We start from the raw sequence: 16991 nt of genomic DNA, 5'->3' as shown, positions 1-16991 counted from the left end.
ACACAGAGAAGGGATTTTTACCTCCTTATTTAATGGAGATTGTTTCTGTGCCATAATGTAGAAGCAGTCAATGGCAGCTTAGGCAGTCCATGATTGATTGATTGATTGATTAATGACTGCTTAATGTCCAGTAGCAAATATTACATGCACACTTAGGACCATCTCGGGTTTTTTACTGTTTAATCTGAAATTGATTGAAAGTCCTTAACAATACCGGTATTATATATCAAAACATTGTCAGATATAAAAACATTTTGGAAGGCTCAAAGAAGATTTATTTATAAAAAATGAGCTATTTTACTTTTCACTTTTGTATTTGTTATACATGTACTAGGAAGTTGTCTTTGTAGGCATGTCAATTTTAAAATTGAAAATATCATAAATACAATCATTTTCTCCCAACTAAATCAATGAATGGTCAAGCAATAAACTAACAATATGAAAAGAAGCAAGTTCTATAAGCTGTACAAAAAATGTTACCTGTATGAAAATGCATTGCAGAAATAAAGTTAAAAATTTTGAATAGATTTTTCTAAAAATATTTCACAACATCCATTACATAAAAACACACATACCAATTATTGGTTAAATCATTTTTGAGATTTACGTTTGTTGTCATATGACACGGAAGTCCATGGTCCATGACTGGGCTTGATCACATGAATAAGTATATATGACACTGCATGAGGTCCAATTGTGTCCCATGATAATATGATATGTTAAAGTATATTTGTACAATATGTAAGAGATAGTTATTATCATTTATTGATTAAATCAGATGTGTCAAATAAATGCCAATTCAAAAATCAAATTAGAAATGGGTTGACTTTGAAAGGTTAAATTTAGGTATGAGGAAGTTACCGGTATATATAATTACCTGATTCTTTTTCCCAATTTTGCTTGCATCTATAGGGCATCTTGACATGCAGCTTAATCCTCAAATGACAGCATTTTCATGAAAATAGCAACAATTATTGGGATTATTGAAAGAGCTCTATGAACTGGAATTATTATTTAAATGTGTAGTGTAATTTTTCTACAGTTTACCTTATTTGGCCTATTCTTATATAATGTCTTGACTTTTTTCGTACAAATATCATGATATGCCCCTGATAATCTAGATGTTGTATTATGTATTTCATAGGAAAATCACAACCCATTAATTTATATTTCCCAGCTATCCTTTACATGTTATTTATAGGTTAACCACATGGGGATATATGCAGTTCATCATCCAAAACAGTTATCTAAAAAAAAATGATGAATGGCCGATGCCTTATAGTGAGCAATTTCATCAAGATTTTACTTAAGACACCAAAGACAAATAAACTGTAAAAACTAAAATAAATATTCTAGTAGACATGTTGCAAATGTTTGTCCACTTGCATTTTTCAATGGTGCCAGATGCATGTGACCTAAAATTGGCCAATCGGAAATGAACATGTGAAATTTGTCGACCCAAGAAAATTGTCTATTTTTTACAATGATGTGTAAGTAAGATTTTGTGCTTTACTGATTTTCAATTGAAACGATAAAGCACACACATGTTCCTTTCAACAATTTTCTATCTTTTTGGCAATATATTTATTTATATATTTTTTACCAGAACTGTGATGAGATGATAAAGGCTGTAAATTTTCTCCTTGACAACATCTATACGTTTCTGCAATAAAGTTTATTGACAAGTTGTAGGTTTTCCTATGGACACCAATTGCAACCCATTAATAACAGATTTGTTCCTGATGCCTGATGTTAAAAATGAAGGGAAAAAAACATATGTATCAATTCTCAAACATGTAAGAGTAATCAAGAATACTCAATGGGACTCTATATTGAGTACCTATTATTCACTGATATTCTATAATCTAGCTTGATAAAAATTTTAAAGGTGAATACCCTCTTCATCATAACAGGAAGCTTTTATTCCCCCTTATATTAAATTTTGAGGTGAATTTTCTGTTAAAGTTCACATGCAGGTATCCAAAAAATAGAACAAACCACGAAAAATTAAATAACATTCACAAATGACAATGATTAGGATAGATGATTCATGCCAGACAGACATGTACACCTAACAAATTATTCTATGTACCTGATATAGTTGGCTATTGCATATAGTATCTAAGAAACAGACTTAACCAGGAAAACTTAACATTGACCAATGAACCAAGGTCAGATGATACATGCCAGACAGACAATTCACCCATACAATCATTCCATGTGTAAAATATATAAAGATAGGAAGATGTGGTTTGATTGCCAATGAGACAACTATCCTGTTCAAATGAAGTGGATGTGAGCAATTATAGGCAATCGTACGACTTATAGTTTACTTATGCCCCATATAGTATCTTAGAAACAGACATAATCACATAGCTTTAACTGTGATCACTGATCCATAAAATGAGGCCCAGATTGAGTGACTCCCTGACTATCAGACATGTAGACCTTTCCATACCTGTCAACCTATGAAAATGAAAATGCAGGTCATGACCTGCATTGAAGAAGAAAATCTCAGGTCATAACACATACAAAATTTTTTCAGCTGAAGTTAAGTATTTAGGGGACATTTTTTTATATTTTAAATTGAAACATAAATTTAAAGAGTATATTGTGAAAGGTGAAAAAAAGGGGAAGTAACTCAAATTTTTTGTCAAACACTCTGAACTTTGAAATACTCAAATTATTTATGACCTTAAGCTAAGGTAATTTGGTTTAATTAACAGTGTGTTTGACACCAAAGCTGTCTAGTGAAATCATGCACTTAATGGGTCACTTAATTTGACAGTTATCACAGCTAGCTGAACTTCCTGTCCAGAAAGAATTACGCATTTGCTGGTATTTCAAAGGAAAATCACTTATCAAATCAGTCTACAGGCTCAAGAATCTGGTTGAAAACAGGTCAAATTCCTGGGTCATTTAACAACCCGGCAAGTATTTAAAAAATCCTGGGTGGGTGAAATTTCCAGGTGTCACCCCCAGGATACGGGTCAGTATGCCTTTCAAGGTTCCCATGCACTAAATATTATTATTATCATATGATAAAAAAGTAGATGGACATTATGATAGGCTGAAACTATGTGACATAAGGTATACAAGATATATTGCATCAGGTTTTCTACCTTCTAAAAATACATTATTATACATGGTTAAAGCCACTGCTGGCAGATTAGCATTCCTATGTCTCACATCCTGCAACTTTCAACGTGGTAAAGACAAAAAAATTAGAGTTATATTTCATAAGAACTGTTCCCAATCGATTTATGATAATTCATAAAAGTTCTGTTATTGGCCGAGTCTGGATTTGGTTTGGCATAACAGGAGATGATTATCCGGTAGACACATGTAATTATCTCAGTCATGCTTTATTTTTATTGGTATATATTCCAAGTTGATTGTTTTGATTGTTTGTTTTAACTTTTGTTATCTCTTATTTACAATTTTATTTTCACATAATTTGTTTTCAAAGCATTATAATCAGTATAGGTATTTCTAGTATACATAAAGACTAATAGACAGACTGTACTATTTGGCTAAAAAACCCAAAAATTCAAAATTTTAAGTAAAGACTTTAGATGTACAAAACACTGATAAATATCTAAATTTGTCGAGCACCAGAGCCTATATCATCATATGTAAATTATTGTAACAGTTGTATGTTGGAAAGAGTTAGAAATTTTTACATCTGATTACCTTGATTCATGTAATGAGGTATTTGGATCAGAGTGATGTCAACTAATGTCGCATTAAAAACTGTTAATTAAATTAAATGGATAAGTACTCCTTAGTCCTGCATATGTCTGTGTCAATGCTTTGAATTTTGGTTTTTGGTTTTTTTGATATTTTTGTTATAGTATTACATGTGTTTGTCTCTGTTGACACTATTGAAAAAAATGTCTAAACTCAAGGCAAAATAGGGCTTGTCGATCATACAATGTAGACTCTTTTCCATTGTTGAAGGCTATTTTGTGATGTTAAGGTGCCTATCTTGACTTACTAATGTCTTTCAACCTTTTAGGTTTTCCCCACTTTCATATTCATATGATCTCATATGAAAATGTAAAAACATATCGCAAACAACGATTAGCACAAAGTCTGAGTAAAGATTTTAATAAAATGCAAATGGCATCCATAAAACTATGAAAATTTGAATGAATAGATTGTAGTCTTAACTTCTTGATTGAATCTTTTTATTCCACACCCAACCCATAATATCCCTTGATCATCAACATCAAGAGACGCAGGAAACATTGGATGAACCATATTTGGTACCTCAATCCACCCAGCAACATCCCCATCTTTATTTATTGTATGTATTGCATTGTCCCAGTAATCACTTGCCAGAATGAGACCTGCTGAGGTAACTGTTATATCTTGTGGATTAAACCATTCATATATAAAATCTGATTTATCCGAATATGACCACTTTTCCTCCCCTTTATGATTTATTCCAACTATCCTACCATCTAAAAGCATTTGATTTTCTTTATCTCTCTTTAAGGTATCAATGACACATATAATGTCAGAATTAGCTACTATCCTGGTTGGACAGGTAAAGAATGGTTTTCCAGATTTGACTTCTGTTCCAAATGTGCATTTTACTTGTCCTTTCATATCCAATACCACTATTCTACCATCCTGGTAGTTCTCTGATTTTTCTGAAGATTTTGCAATGCCAACAAATATCTGATCTTTATGGACATACACACCAAATGTATTAAAAGGAGAAAATGAGTGAAAAAATTCTCTACCCCCATTCATGTTAATGAGTTCTAAATAAGATGTTTCCTTAGAAAGAAGAAGTTCGCCATCAGGCATCATGGCCAGATCAAACACTTTTGTCTTTATCTCATTTTCAACCTTGTTTTCATCACTTTCAAATTTAACTCTTTGTAATAATTCATCTTTATAATTTGCAATGATGCCATAACTGTTTTGCAAGTGAATAATTTTAGAAACATGTCTATTTTTTGTTGAATAAGATCCAGTCATTTTGTAATAAGGACCTTTGTAGAGGCGTCCAAAGTAATAATTTCTCGCAAGGTCTTTTGATACAGAACCAGGTATAAACCTGGCCTGATGCAATGACATTTGAGAAACATTTTTTGATTGTAAAACTTGAGAGATATGTGAATGATTTGATGTAAGAATTTCTGAGATTTTATGGGGATTAAGAATCTGGTCTATTTTTTTCCTTTGATCTTCCATTTGTTGAATATTTCTTTGGATAAGTTTTAGTTCTCTATTGATTGTCTCTCTTTTTAAATTCCAATGTGTTTCCTCATCTTTTAAAAAGCTGTAAAAATGTTCTTGTATATGATACATAAACATTTTCTGGTTTTGCAAAATTTCTCTCTTTGTGTCATTAAATTGTTGACTTCCTTTGGAAAGCATAACTTGCAGTTCTTGCTCTTCATGTTTGCATATAGAAATGTTTTCATCACTTTTGACTTTCATGTCTTTAAGCTTGCATATTTTTTCCTCAAAAATTTCACTAAGCTTGTATAAATCATGGTCTTTGTGACATATTACTACACAACTGGAGCAGATTGGTTTATTGCAATCTAAGCAAAAAATACTGCATTTTTGGTCGCAATGTTCGGATCCTTCACAATTAATTTCCTTGACCCTTACTTTTAGAATTTTGTCCAACATTTTTCCAGTTCCATATTCGTTTATGTCAATTACTAGATGGTGTGCCAGTGTTTTGCTTTTTGAATGAAACTTCACATAGCAGTCCTGACATAAATTTAAATCACATTCAAACAAGGAATTATTTGAATCTGGAATAATATTGAATTCTGGAAAATTGATTAGAAATGTATGATGAAAAATAACCCAACTAAATAGGGTTAGCCATGCGTGCATGGCTAAGGTTAATTTTACTTTCACTATCATTTCAGTATGAACTAACTAACCCACCTTAGCCATGCGCGCATGGCTAACCCTATTTAGATGGGTTAGTTTTCATCATATATTTCTCATCAATTTTCTAGAATTCAAAATTATTCCAGATTCAAATAATTCCTTGTTTTCAATACATATCCATTTCAGTATTGACGATTCTTCACAAATTCCACACACACTACTCTCTTGTGCCATTAAAGTCTAATAAAGACATTTTCCAAAATGTTTACAGACCCATATAGTCAGTTATATTACAGTTTATGGCATTTACCATGAAAGATAAATTAGAATGGCCAATTGCATACATTATCTTTTCACAGAATAAAGTTGAAGTAACAATGTCTTATGACACATTTTCCCTTGAATTACCCAGTGTCAAATGGGGCAGATCATTCATAAAACCGAAACTGAAAACTCCTCTATGAACAGTCCTGGCTTGTTGAAGTATATCTTCAGTAGAATGTTGATTTCTACAGAGCCACTTATTTGAAATTGATGGAATTTTTAGACCAGTTCTCTTAGTTTCTGTATTGTAAACTTGCAATACTGTAAATTCAAACCAGATTGATATTAAGGTAGATCAGATTATTATTGTCTCTTAATATGTGATTTATACAAATGTATTGGAAAAAAATCAAAGTTCTCATTTTATCTTTAACAGGATGTTTACCTTTATAATTTATCAGCAAATAATATCAACTCTTGATACAGGAGTCCAATTGATAATCTGTATGAAAATTGACAGTTCTTGTTTGTTTTGGTTATTTTTTATGTGACACAGTTCCTCATTGGACTGGGCTTCTTATAATTTGTATGGATTCATAAGTTAAAGTGTTGACAACAAAATATTTTAATAAAACAATACAAAACCCTATTTCTAGAATATTTTTGTGGAAGGCAATATGATCTCATTTAGCATCTGTTATCAAAATTAGGAGGCAGGAGACAGATATTTATTTTTATGCCTATTATATATTTATTATTATTGATTTCATGCGTAATTAAACCAATGAAGTATTGCATACAAAGGAATAATTAAAAATACACTCTTAGCCTATCTAGGTAAATTATATGTCATAAATCTAAAGCAGTTTGCATGTAATGAATCCCGAAAAGAAAAAAAAAAATTTCCACTGTTTAAACAGGGATCTATGAAGGAAACCGGGAAAATCTGCATGTTGTCATATAAGTTGCTGGAATTTGTAGATTTCTGTTCAATATGACATTATGTTTTAACTTTATGGTATGTTTTTACTGAGTAAACACCTTATCACTATTTGAAAATCTGCACCTCTTGATCCGAGAATCTGCTCCTCTTGAACTTTTGATGTCATACAACAATCACTTTTCCATTGTAGCGTCAGATATTTTCTATTGTGACGTCAAAATTTTACTGGAACCTTTGTGATGTCCAGTAATGGCAGACAAGCGATAAGGTGTATTCTTTTATTGGGTTCTGAAAGCATCTTATGAATAGGCCTCCAAGGGTGACTGGGGAATAGAAAGATGGTCACCATTGGTCTTCTTCCGACTGGCAGTAAAACCCCTGCAAAAGTGGGGCGTCTGTTTGGCTGTGCGGGATGTACAAATAAGTAGCCATGTCCGGTCAGAATGGGGATGCTAAATCTGATGCCTTGTGCAAAGAGAGTGCCACGCTCTCTGCATGTTAAGAACCCTTGCAACAACTCATTAAGGGGTCCGTAGGTGACCTGTTGCAAGGCAAAATTTCTGTCCCTATCCAATATACCCTCATTTTGCCAATGGCAGTCCAAATTTACCAGACCTTTACCCAAAACGGCCTCTTTTGCAGGACCTACCTGTATTGTATTTATTGTTAATTTGCTCTCATACTGAACATGCATGAAATATTTGCCACTGGATGTTGAACAGCCAACAATCAATCAATTTATTTCTTGAAAAGAGCTGTAGTAAACATACATGATAAAAGCTACCACATCCAGCTCAAATCAACAATGTCACAATGTGTAATTTTTTAAAACATTTCCCCTAATTGGAATCAAAATGTTTATGTTCACCCGTGGTTTGTTTCAAATTCAGTTTAATTTGTTTTCATAAGAAAAAATACACCTTGCTTTGCTGGGCTTTACTCATGGTAAAGTATGAATATAATGCATGAAACCTTCAACAAACAACATGCTGTCATGAATTATATTGTTTGAAATAAACTATGACTGACACATCCCTATATATTTTGCACAAAACAAATTTGTAAATGGTGTTATTAGATACACTTTGAATCTAGAGAATGATACACCTTTTTCTATTAGATTTTAAATACAGTCAAACCTGCTATAAAGGCAACCTCATTTCAGCGAAAAACTTATCAGGTCCCCTCTTTTTATACTACTGTAATATAACCTATGCTTTGGAACCAAAATTCAAAGGCCACTTCTGTCATAATGTAACTTTTTCTCTGGTCTAAAAATGACCTTTATATACATAGTATTAACATTTCTGTGAATATAAAAAATAGAAGATGTGGTATGGTTGCCAATGAGATAACTCTCCACAAGAGACCAAATGACATAGAAATTAACAACTATAGGTCACCATACAGCCTTCAACAATGAGCAAAATCCATACCGCATAGTCAAGGTCCCAAAATGACAAATGTAAAACAATTCAAATTAGAAAACAAACAGCCTGATTTACTGGTATGTACAAAATAATGAACGAAAAACAAATATAATATATAGCAACAAACAACAACCACTGAATTACAGGCTCATGACTTGGGCCAGGCACATACAGAATGCATGATATATAGTGTGATGTGTTTTCACCATTGCTCTTCAACTTCCTGTTTCCCGAAAAAAAATAAAGTGGGTATCATAAGTGAGCAGGAGCTGTTTGCTTAACTTGTGGTTGATATTTTCAGAAGGAGAGGAGGTACCAATGTTTTTGTTTTTGTTGTTTATCTGTTAACTTTTAATATTATTCTTTTACAGAAATACAAAGAAGAGATAGTAAAAATAGAAATACAATTAAAGGAGAAAATTAAAGAAAATAGAAGATTGAAGGACAACTTTGAAACATTAGTTAAGGCAAATGATGCCATGAAAAAAGATGTAAGTTGTTTGTCAATTTAGAGCTTTTTCTAAATGCTTGTAGTTTAAAGGTTTGTTTGGCTTGTTTGCTATGTTTGTAGAATGGTTGCTCAAGCATTGTAATTAAGATTGACATTGACAATCAATAGATAGGCAGGGCTTACTCTGCATTATACTTAACATCCAATATCATTTAGGTATATTTTATTCAAGCTGAGGCCCCGCCTATCTATTGATTGCAGATGTTAATTCTAATTACAATGCTTGAGCAAATATTTATATAAGCAAGCAAGCCAATCAAACCTTTAAACATGTATTTATAAAATAGCTCTACGTAAGTCCTTATGTGGTTTCAACAAGTTATAAATTCCTATGTATAGCTCCCCTTGCACTATGGCTCATTATGACCAATTGCCATCACTTGCCATCTGCTCACATCATCTGTCATCTTCTGAAAAAGGTCTAAAACACTGCAATTATCACACATCTTCTTATAGGAGTTATTGCCCTTAAATGAGGATTTTTTTCAGCCCCTGTTTGTCTATTATCTTCCAAATTTTATTTAGATTGATAGAAACTTCATCCAGTAAACAGCATAAATGATCAGCTTAATAAGATCTACTAAAACATTTAATAAAAAAATAATGTCAGTCAACTCCTTGTAGGAGTTATTACCTTTAAATTATGAGTTTTTCCCAGAATTATCTTGATTACACACACTGAAAGCAGCAAAGATGATCCTAAAGATTAGACATACAAATAAATGAAATGAACAAAAAAATTGTCTTTCTGTTGGAGCTAATGCCAGTAAATGACAAAGGATTTTGCGATTTTAGATATTTTATTGAAAACTATAAGAGATAGAAAGAAAACAGCAAAAAGGATCACATAGATAAAACCTTCCAATAAGAAACTGTAATTAAGGTGAAAATAGATATCAAATGGGATATTTTTCACCAAATGATCAATTCAGGCTTTTAAGAGCCTCTATAGGTTATTTACATAACAGGGCTCTAGTGTGCTGTCCATTCTAAAGTGGGAAAAAAGAGAGGCATATACACATGCTAATTAACACTCAAGCATTATGTCTAAATCTAAAGGGACAGTAATAATGAGGTAATATGTTATAAAGAGGTTGGAAAAGAGTTATTTTTGTGTAATTAATCACCTTTAATTTTGGTATGATATATCATGAAAAGAAACTGAGAAGCAATGTGTGATTTTTAAGGCAATAAAGTCACTGCCATTCCTATGAGATTGGAATACTGTTCAAACCAAAATGTAATTATCTTTCATGCCTCAGTATTTCACCTAATTAATTCATAGGTGAATGATGTTGTTTAATAATGCTCTGCTAAAGTGTTCATAGTCCAGGACTTTTGTTTTACATACTGTAAACCATTTTACTTTGGCGTGAAATTAATTTTTTGTGACTTTCGAGAGTAGAAAAATAATGGGAATATGTAAAACTTGGATCTTTTCTCATATGAATATGTCAAGATAATAAGAAAATCATGAACAAAAATTGCTGCAAAGGTTAAAAAGGTTAAACTTGAAATAAAGTATCTTGGAAAATAAGTTGGTTTACAGTATTTCTGTATATCAGTATACATATATTTACCAAAAGAAGATAAACTATTTTGTACAATCACAATGTCCACATATCAGGTCTGATTTACATGTTGACATAAGCCTGTGATGTAACTATGATGAGTTTATTTACAACCACTGGGTTGATAAACTATCATAATATTCACATGATGGGTCTGATATATACATGTTGACATACGCCTCTGATGTAACTGATATCAATATACAATATTTACACTTTCAGTCCAATTCGATTTAAACTAGACAATTTTGTCCAGAATGTGCAGATAATATTTGCAACTGAAAATTATGCAAAGAACAATTAATCATTCAGTTACTGTAAATTCAGAAATTATTGCGTGCATTTATTATTGCGATTTATGAAGAATGGACAATAATGCGAGATTAATTATGGCGATTTCAGGAAAATCTGCATACAGATGCATATATCAGATATCAGAATGCGACTTTTAATTATTGTGATACTATCCCAGTCGCACTATTCACATTAATAAAAACCTCGCAATAATTTCTGAATTTACAGTATATATATAAGGAGAAGAGAAAAATATGATTATTTCTGAGGAATCCTAAATCAAGCCATTGGTTTTCTATTTTGAAATGTTTCACATTTTGTTATCCCATGCTTTTGTGACAGTATGGGTTTTCCTCATTGTTGAATGCTACATTGTGACCTTTAGTTTTTCCCCATCCTGGTCCTTTGTTCTCTGGTGGTTAATTTTCTTATTGGTAATCATACTACATCTCCTTATAAAGCATAAAGTAATAGAGGAAAAAAATCATAATTAAACAAATAAAAAAAGTTTATCAAAGACATCTTATGCCCGGTTTTTTATCAATAAGATAAATTATGAAAATCAAATTAAACGGCACATAAAATATTGTGGTATTATCTCATTTTGTATCCTGAACACTTGAAATAAAAGGTTTAAATGCATCAGCTAAAATTATAGACAATTTTTTTTATAGGAATGAAGACTAAAAACTAAAATTATATTGAATATATGTATTAACTGTTTTTTATATATTGATGTCTCATTTCAGTTTGAAACATTACAAAGTCAGCATGACAAGTTGGAGAAACAAGCTGTGAGTGTTCAGGCCAGACTTACTAACCTACAGGTAAGATCTCAATCCAAGTTTTTGGTTAGGAATTGCTGAAGGTGATAGAATTATTAAGATATTGAATCTTACTTCTTAAAGTTCTTGCAAGAAAGCAGTATAGTTACTTTGCTATTGTTTGTCATCGTCATGTTTAAATTGTCTTAGATGGAATTAAATTCATTGTACACTATTTCATTAAGAATAAATATTGTATATATTTGGACAGCATGCTTAGACTATAAATCCCCTTTAACACATAACAAATTACACAATATAACACTATCTTAAAACACATACTGTAAATTCAGAAATTATTGCGAGGTTTTTATTAATGCAAATAATGTGACTGAGTGAGTATTGCCATAATAAGAACTTGCATTCTAAACACTGAAACATAGATCTGTATGCAGATTTTTTCAATTCGCAATAATTAAACTCGCATATCAGTCTATTCTTGAAATTTGCAATCATAAATGCAAGTAATTATTTCTGAATATACAGTACACAAACAAAGACAAAAGTAGAATTTTTGGTGTGTTTCAAGGAAAAAGGCAGAACATTATTATTGAATCTCCATGGATCTTTAACTTATTGTACAGTACCATAACTGTGAATTTTAGTAGACAATAGTGAAACACTACAAAAACCAATATATTCACAGATATAATACCATGTACCAAAAAAATAAGACAATTTTTTGTATTTTGAGATTTTTTGATGATGTAAAGCTTGCAAACACCAAAATTTAGATTTGCTATCTTACACATTGTTTTTTTTTCACCATAAACATGATTAAATTAAATAACATTCAAATTATCTCAATGCAATTATCTATTTTTTCAGAGAAAACAAGACTTTGCAGAAAGACAGAAGGAAGTAGAGCTGGGTAATATAGCCTTATCTACTGCTGTGCCTAAACAGAAGGGACAACAAAGGGAGGACAAAATCAAAGTACAGAAGGAGAAAAAGGTAATTTTGACATGTTTGAGTTAGCAGGGGAAAGTGCATAGTTATCAAAATAAAGTTACTGGAGATGAGGTATTAATTTAGTTGATTTCCTTGATAAAGGTTAACCAAAACTTCAAATGGTCAAAAAAAAAGGCTTATATGTGCAAACTTTGGCAAAACTGTGAAATTAAAATTTTGTTTTATCAGCGAAGATTGGAACCCATGAAAATAAATGAATCCGCAGTCCTTGACTTTTTTTTAAGAATGCAATTAAGAAAATATAAGTCTTCAACCAGAAGGTCACTTTGAACTGTAGTTCGAGATTCATTTATTTTTATAATGGACTTAAACATGAGACATGGTGTGCATTCTCTCAACCTTGCACAGATGCAATCCAGAAATTTACGTTGAGCTTGTCGAAGTACGATTTTACTGAAAATCAGCCAAATTAAAACCTTGTAAATCCGTCATTTCACTTTTAAAGGTGATGTTGGGGTATCGATGAGACAGCAAGCCAACGTAAAAAAATTATCAATGGATATCTAGAGGGCAACATTCAGTTTAAAACAATATGTTCTAAATCATCCTGAGTGAAGTTTGATCAAGGGGAAATAACTTTAAATTAATTTGATCTTTTTAAAATAGTACAATATATGTATTGATGATTAATTTCATTTGATAATACAGATTCAATTGATCAAAGTTTAAGATCAAGATAAAGTACTAAAAATTGGGGGATAAATTGTTTCTAATGAAATCAGATTAAGAAACATATGTATAAATATGTAAAAGTTGTAATTTTCATATAAATCAAATATCACAATATTTGATATAAAATACACATTGAAATAAACTAGTTATTAAAAGATCTCATTTTGGACAGCATAACAGTTCAAGGATTTAATTTGGGTTTAATCTTTTTTATTGCAGTAGCTTGGTAACAAGTAAACAAAAAAATACACAGTATGCATAAGTGTAATTGATCAATGGGAGATAACTCAGAAATAATTTATACTTTTTGAAAAACAATAAAAAATCTATTGAAGTTTAAATTGTTTGCTGCAAAGAATTTATCAGATGTTTTAAAAAGGTGTTTTCGCTCTGAAGCTGCCCAGTGTTTTTCTCTTTTGAAAGGAATACCATTGCAAACTGATTAAATTTTTATTCTCATTTTTTTTCTCTTGAATTGAGTTTTGACTGAAACTTAGTTTAGATTCCTCATATTGATTGATTGATTATTACTTATTTTCCAGTTTTCAACCAGTGCCTGTAGTTATGACATCATGGGTATATTGCTGGACTGGATCTGTGATGCACATCTACGATACGCTGTAACAGACCAACCCACCAGAGCTATAGAAAGGTTTTCTTCAACAGAGTTCATACTGGAAAGAGTTTTAAAGGTATCAAAAGATCTTTTTGAAAAGTCCTATGTATAAAATTTATTGAAGTGGAGGGTTTAAGTCAGTGAAAAAGCAACCCAACACAAATAACCAAAAGACATGTAGAATTTTATTTGAAAATATCGCAGGTGGTTTATTGAATTATAGATATATATTTTAATATCAGTACAAAAAAAAACTACAAAACACATTTGTTTATCTATCTTAAAACTTTTGAATGCCTCATTGACGTCTTCTCAATTTTGATGTATAGGTAAATAATTAAAAATATATAGTCAGATAATATTTTGAAAAATTCAATTCAATAGTAAAAATATGAAAAATTTAAAAAACGTAAATTTTAAAATATTTTTTAAACTTTTACATTAATTGGTTCATTTATATTTTGTAGATTTTACCTACTTCAGTAGATATGTTGAGAGAATTCCCTCCAAATAACTTCAGGATTAGCCTCCCTTGTTTACAATTTATATACTGGTCCCTTGTCAATGTAGAGCAAGCTTCAGGCCAACAGGTAAGTCATAAATATATAATTCATATAGTATTGTATTGTATCTGGCAGAATATTGCTGCACAAATATGTAAATAATGATAATTTTAGTAATGCAGATAACTGAAAATTGAAATAAAGGAACAAAAACTTTGTAAAAAAATAAAATTTAAATCCATTCAAAAAATGTTTTTTTCCCAAGGGATCCTCAATTTTTTTATTGTGGTTGATAAAAGATGTGGATTCACATCATTGGATCTTTGATTTTATGGCTAATGTATTGTACTGCACATGTTTCTTACAACTTTTGAAGACTCACTTTAAAAAAAAAGAGACCATGAATAAATATTTAAAGTAATTTATGTCTCTTTTATGGGTCAAATTTATTTCCTTAAATCTAAACAAATTTTCTTCCATATACTGCCCACATTCAACTTTCTGAATATACTGGCAAATTTGGTTCCGCATGGTTAAAAACAGGATAAAAGCAAAAGTTCATCTTTAGTTTGTAAGGTTGGTCATTTGAGATTTGAATGTCTCAAATGACTGTGCTGTGGTGATCTCCAAGGGAAGCTGGTTCCAGTCTTTGGTGGTGTTCACAAAGAAGGACCATTTCCTGCAGTCTTTGGTTGCTGTTTGTACCATGTATCCATGCTGTTGTGTGTGTCTGGATATTTTAGTTGGTTTTTGGAGGTACATGTCTTTGTTGATGGCTACTTTATTTTACAAATTTGACAATCTTATACATCATTGCGAGCCTGGCCTCTCTGCATCGTTCTTGGAGGCTTTTCCAACCCAATTCGTTAATCATGTCCGTGGCACTTGATCTGTTTCTGTGGCGCTTGGTGATGTATTGCGCAGCCCTCCTTTGAACTTTTTCAATTTGGTCAATATGTTTTTGATGATATGGGTCCCATACTGTTGTGGCGTATTCTATTTGGGGCCTTACTAGAGTTTTGTATGCTTGTTCTTTGATGCTTTTAGAGCCGATGAGTATGTTTCGGTGGAGGAAACCAAGGCTTCTGCTGGCTTTGCTGGTAATGTTGTTGATATGTTCTTCCCAATCTAGTTCGCTTGTGATGGTGCAGCCCAGGTATTTAATTGATGTTCTTTTTAGGTTAGGAAATCAACAAATTCATCATTCCTATTTTTTTGCTGATTTTTCAGGAGTTTCTAGAGCGAGAATCATTAGTAAAAAATTGAAAACAACACGTTAAATAATTTCATGTGTCCGAAGTGTTTTTCTGGATTTACCTTCATCAGGAACGCTCAAAGCCAAACATTTGAAATCCGAGGGGTGTATAAGTACTGAAACAGTTGAAGAGCTATATGACAAAAATACATAAAACAAATAGCCAAATAAAGTAAAGTACCCCCTAAATTGGGGATAAGTGTGTTCAATATTTAAATTAATTTTAAAAAGGGTAAAGCAATAATTCACCATTTTATAATTTTGATGACCTTGATTTTTTTTCAGAAATCTAACCTGTCATCGACACTAAGACGATTAGGAGAGGAATTATACAGATCTAAAACAGTCAAATTTATGGATGTTAGTAGTGACAAGAGTGATTTCCCTTTGTCACCAACAAAGCTAGACAAATCAAAAGATGGCATTTACTTTAGAAGTTCTAACCAACATGTCAGGCTCGTGTCCTCTCTAATTATACTTAAAACTCTATCACAAGGTAAGTTGAGGTTATGTTTGGAAATTTTATTGCTTTATAATCAGTTAGAGATGCAGTATCAAAGAAAATTGAAATTATCTCCCTTTTGTCTTTTTCTGATAATTAGCTTTTATATAAGTTTGATATACATAGAAAAAAGCAAACATACTTGACTATTTGCTGTGATTAGATGAAAATTTAGTATTGACTACTGATACTTTACTGATGGAGAATGACCTTTCAGCTCTGCAAATAACAAATGTTCTGTAGACTTACAAACTAGTATATTTGGGCACATGCCTCTTATACTGTGAATTCATTTGTTATCATGGGTACCAGTTTTCATAGATTAAGGAAATATTATATTTTAGTGGCTATTTGATTTCGTGGTTTTGCCAAAGTCTGCATACAAGCCTATAGAACATTTGAACTTAATTGAATATTTAAATTTGTGGGTCGCATATATCCCTAAAATCCTGGAAATTGGTATCCCACAAATAAATATGAATCCACAAAGGATGAAAGCCTTTAGATGGATAATATAAGTATTACTGAATCTCTATGTCTTCTCTAAATCAAGATCTAATTGTGAAGTTAGAGTTATCTCCCTTAGTCTGTGAAGGAAATTACAAATACTTTTTCAAAGTATCTATTGTGAAAAATACAAATGTAGTGTACAGCTGGTTAGTTTAAATGTTTTAAACATTTTCAATTAGCCTTTCAAGTAGACTGTTAGTAGTAATACTATTGTGTCTTACACTACATGTAACAAAAGGAAAATATTTCTGATAAG

At 31.4% G+C, this 16991-nt stretch overlaps 1 protein-coding gene across 2 annotated transcripts in view; it reads left to right on the top strand.

Moving 5' to 3' along the window:
• LOC127714204 (coiled-coil domain-containing protein 138-like) overlaps window positions 1–16991 on the top strand; it is a 48800-nt gene that overhangs the window by 27546 nt on the left and 4263 nt on the right. For both annotated transcript variants that reach the window (XM_052220228.1, XM_052220229.1), the window contains exons 6-11: window positions 8877–8996; window positions 11631–11708; window positions 12534–12659; window positions 13892–14041; window positions 14433–14555; window positions 16009–16219. In XM_052220228.1, the coding sequence (XP_052076188.1) occupies window positions 8877–8996; window positions 11631–11708; window positions 12534–12659; window positions 13892–14041; window positions 14433–14555; window positions 16009–16219 (808 nt within the window). The remainder of the gene's footprint in view (window positions 1–8876; window positions 8997–11630; window positions 11709–12533; window positions 12660–13891; window positions 14042–14432; window positions 14556–16008; window positions 16220–16991) is intronic.

The sequence above is a fragment of the Mytilus californianus genome, unplaced genomic scaffold, assembly GCF_021869535.1.
Source record: "Mytilus californianus isolate M0D057914Y unplaced genomic scaffold, xbMytCali1.0.p SCAF_9, whole genome shotgun sequence".
NCBI lineage: Eukaryota > Metazoa > Mollusca > Bivalvia > Mytilida > Mytilidae > Mytilus > Mytilus californianus.
The sequence above is the reverse complement of the archived record's forward strand: the minus strand, read 5'-3'. Positions and strand labels throughout refer to the sequence as shown.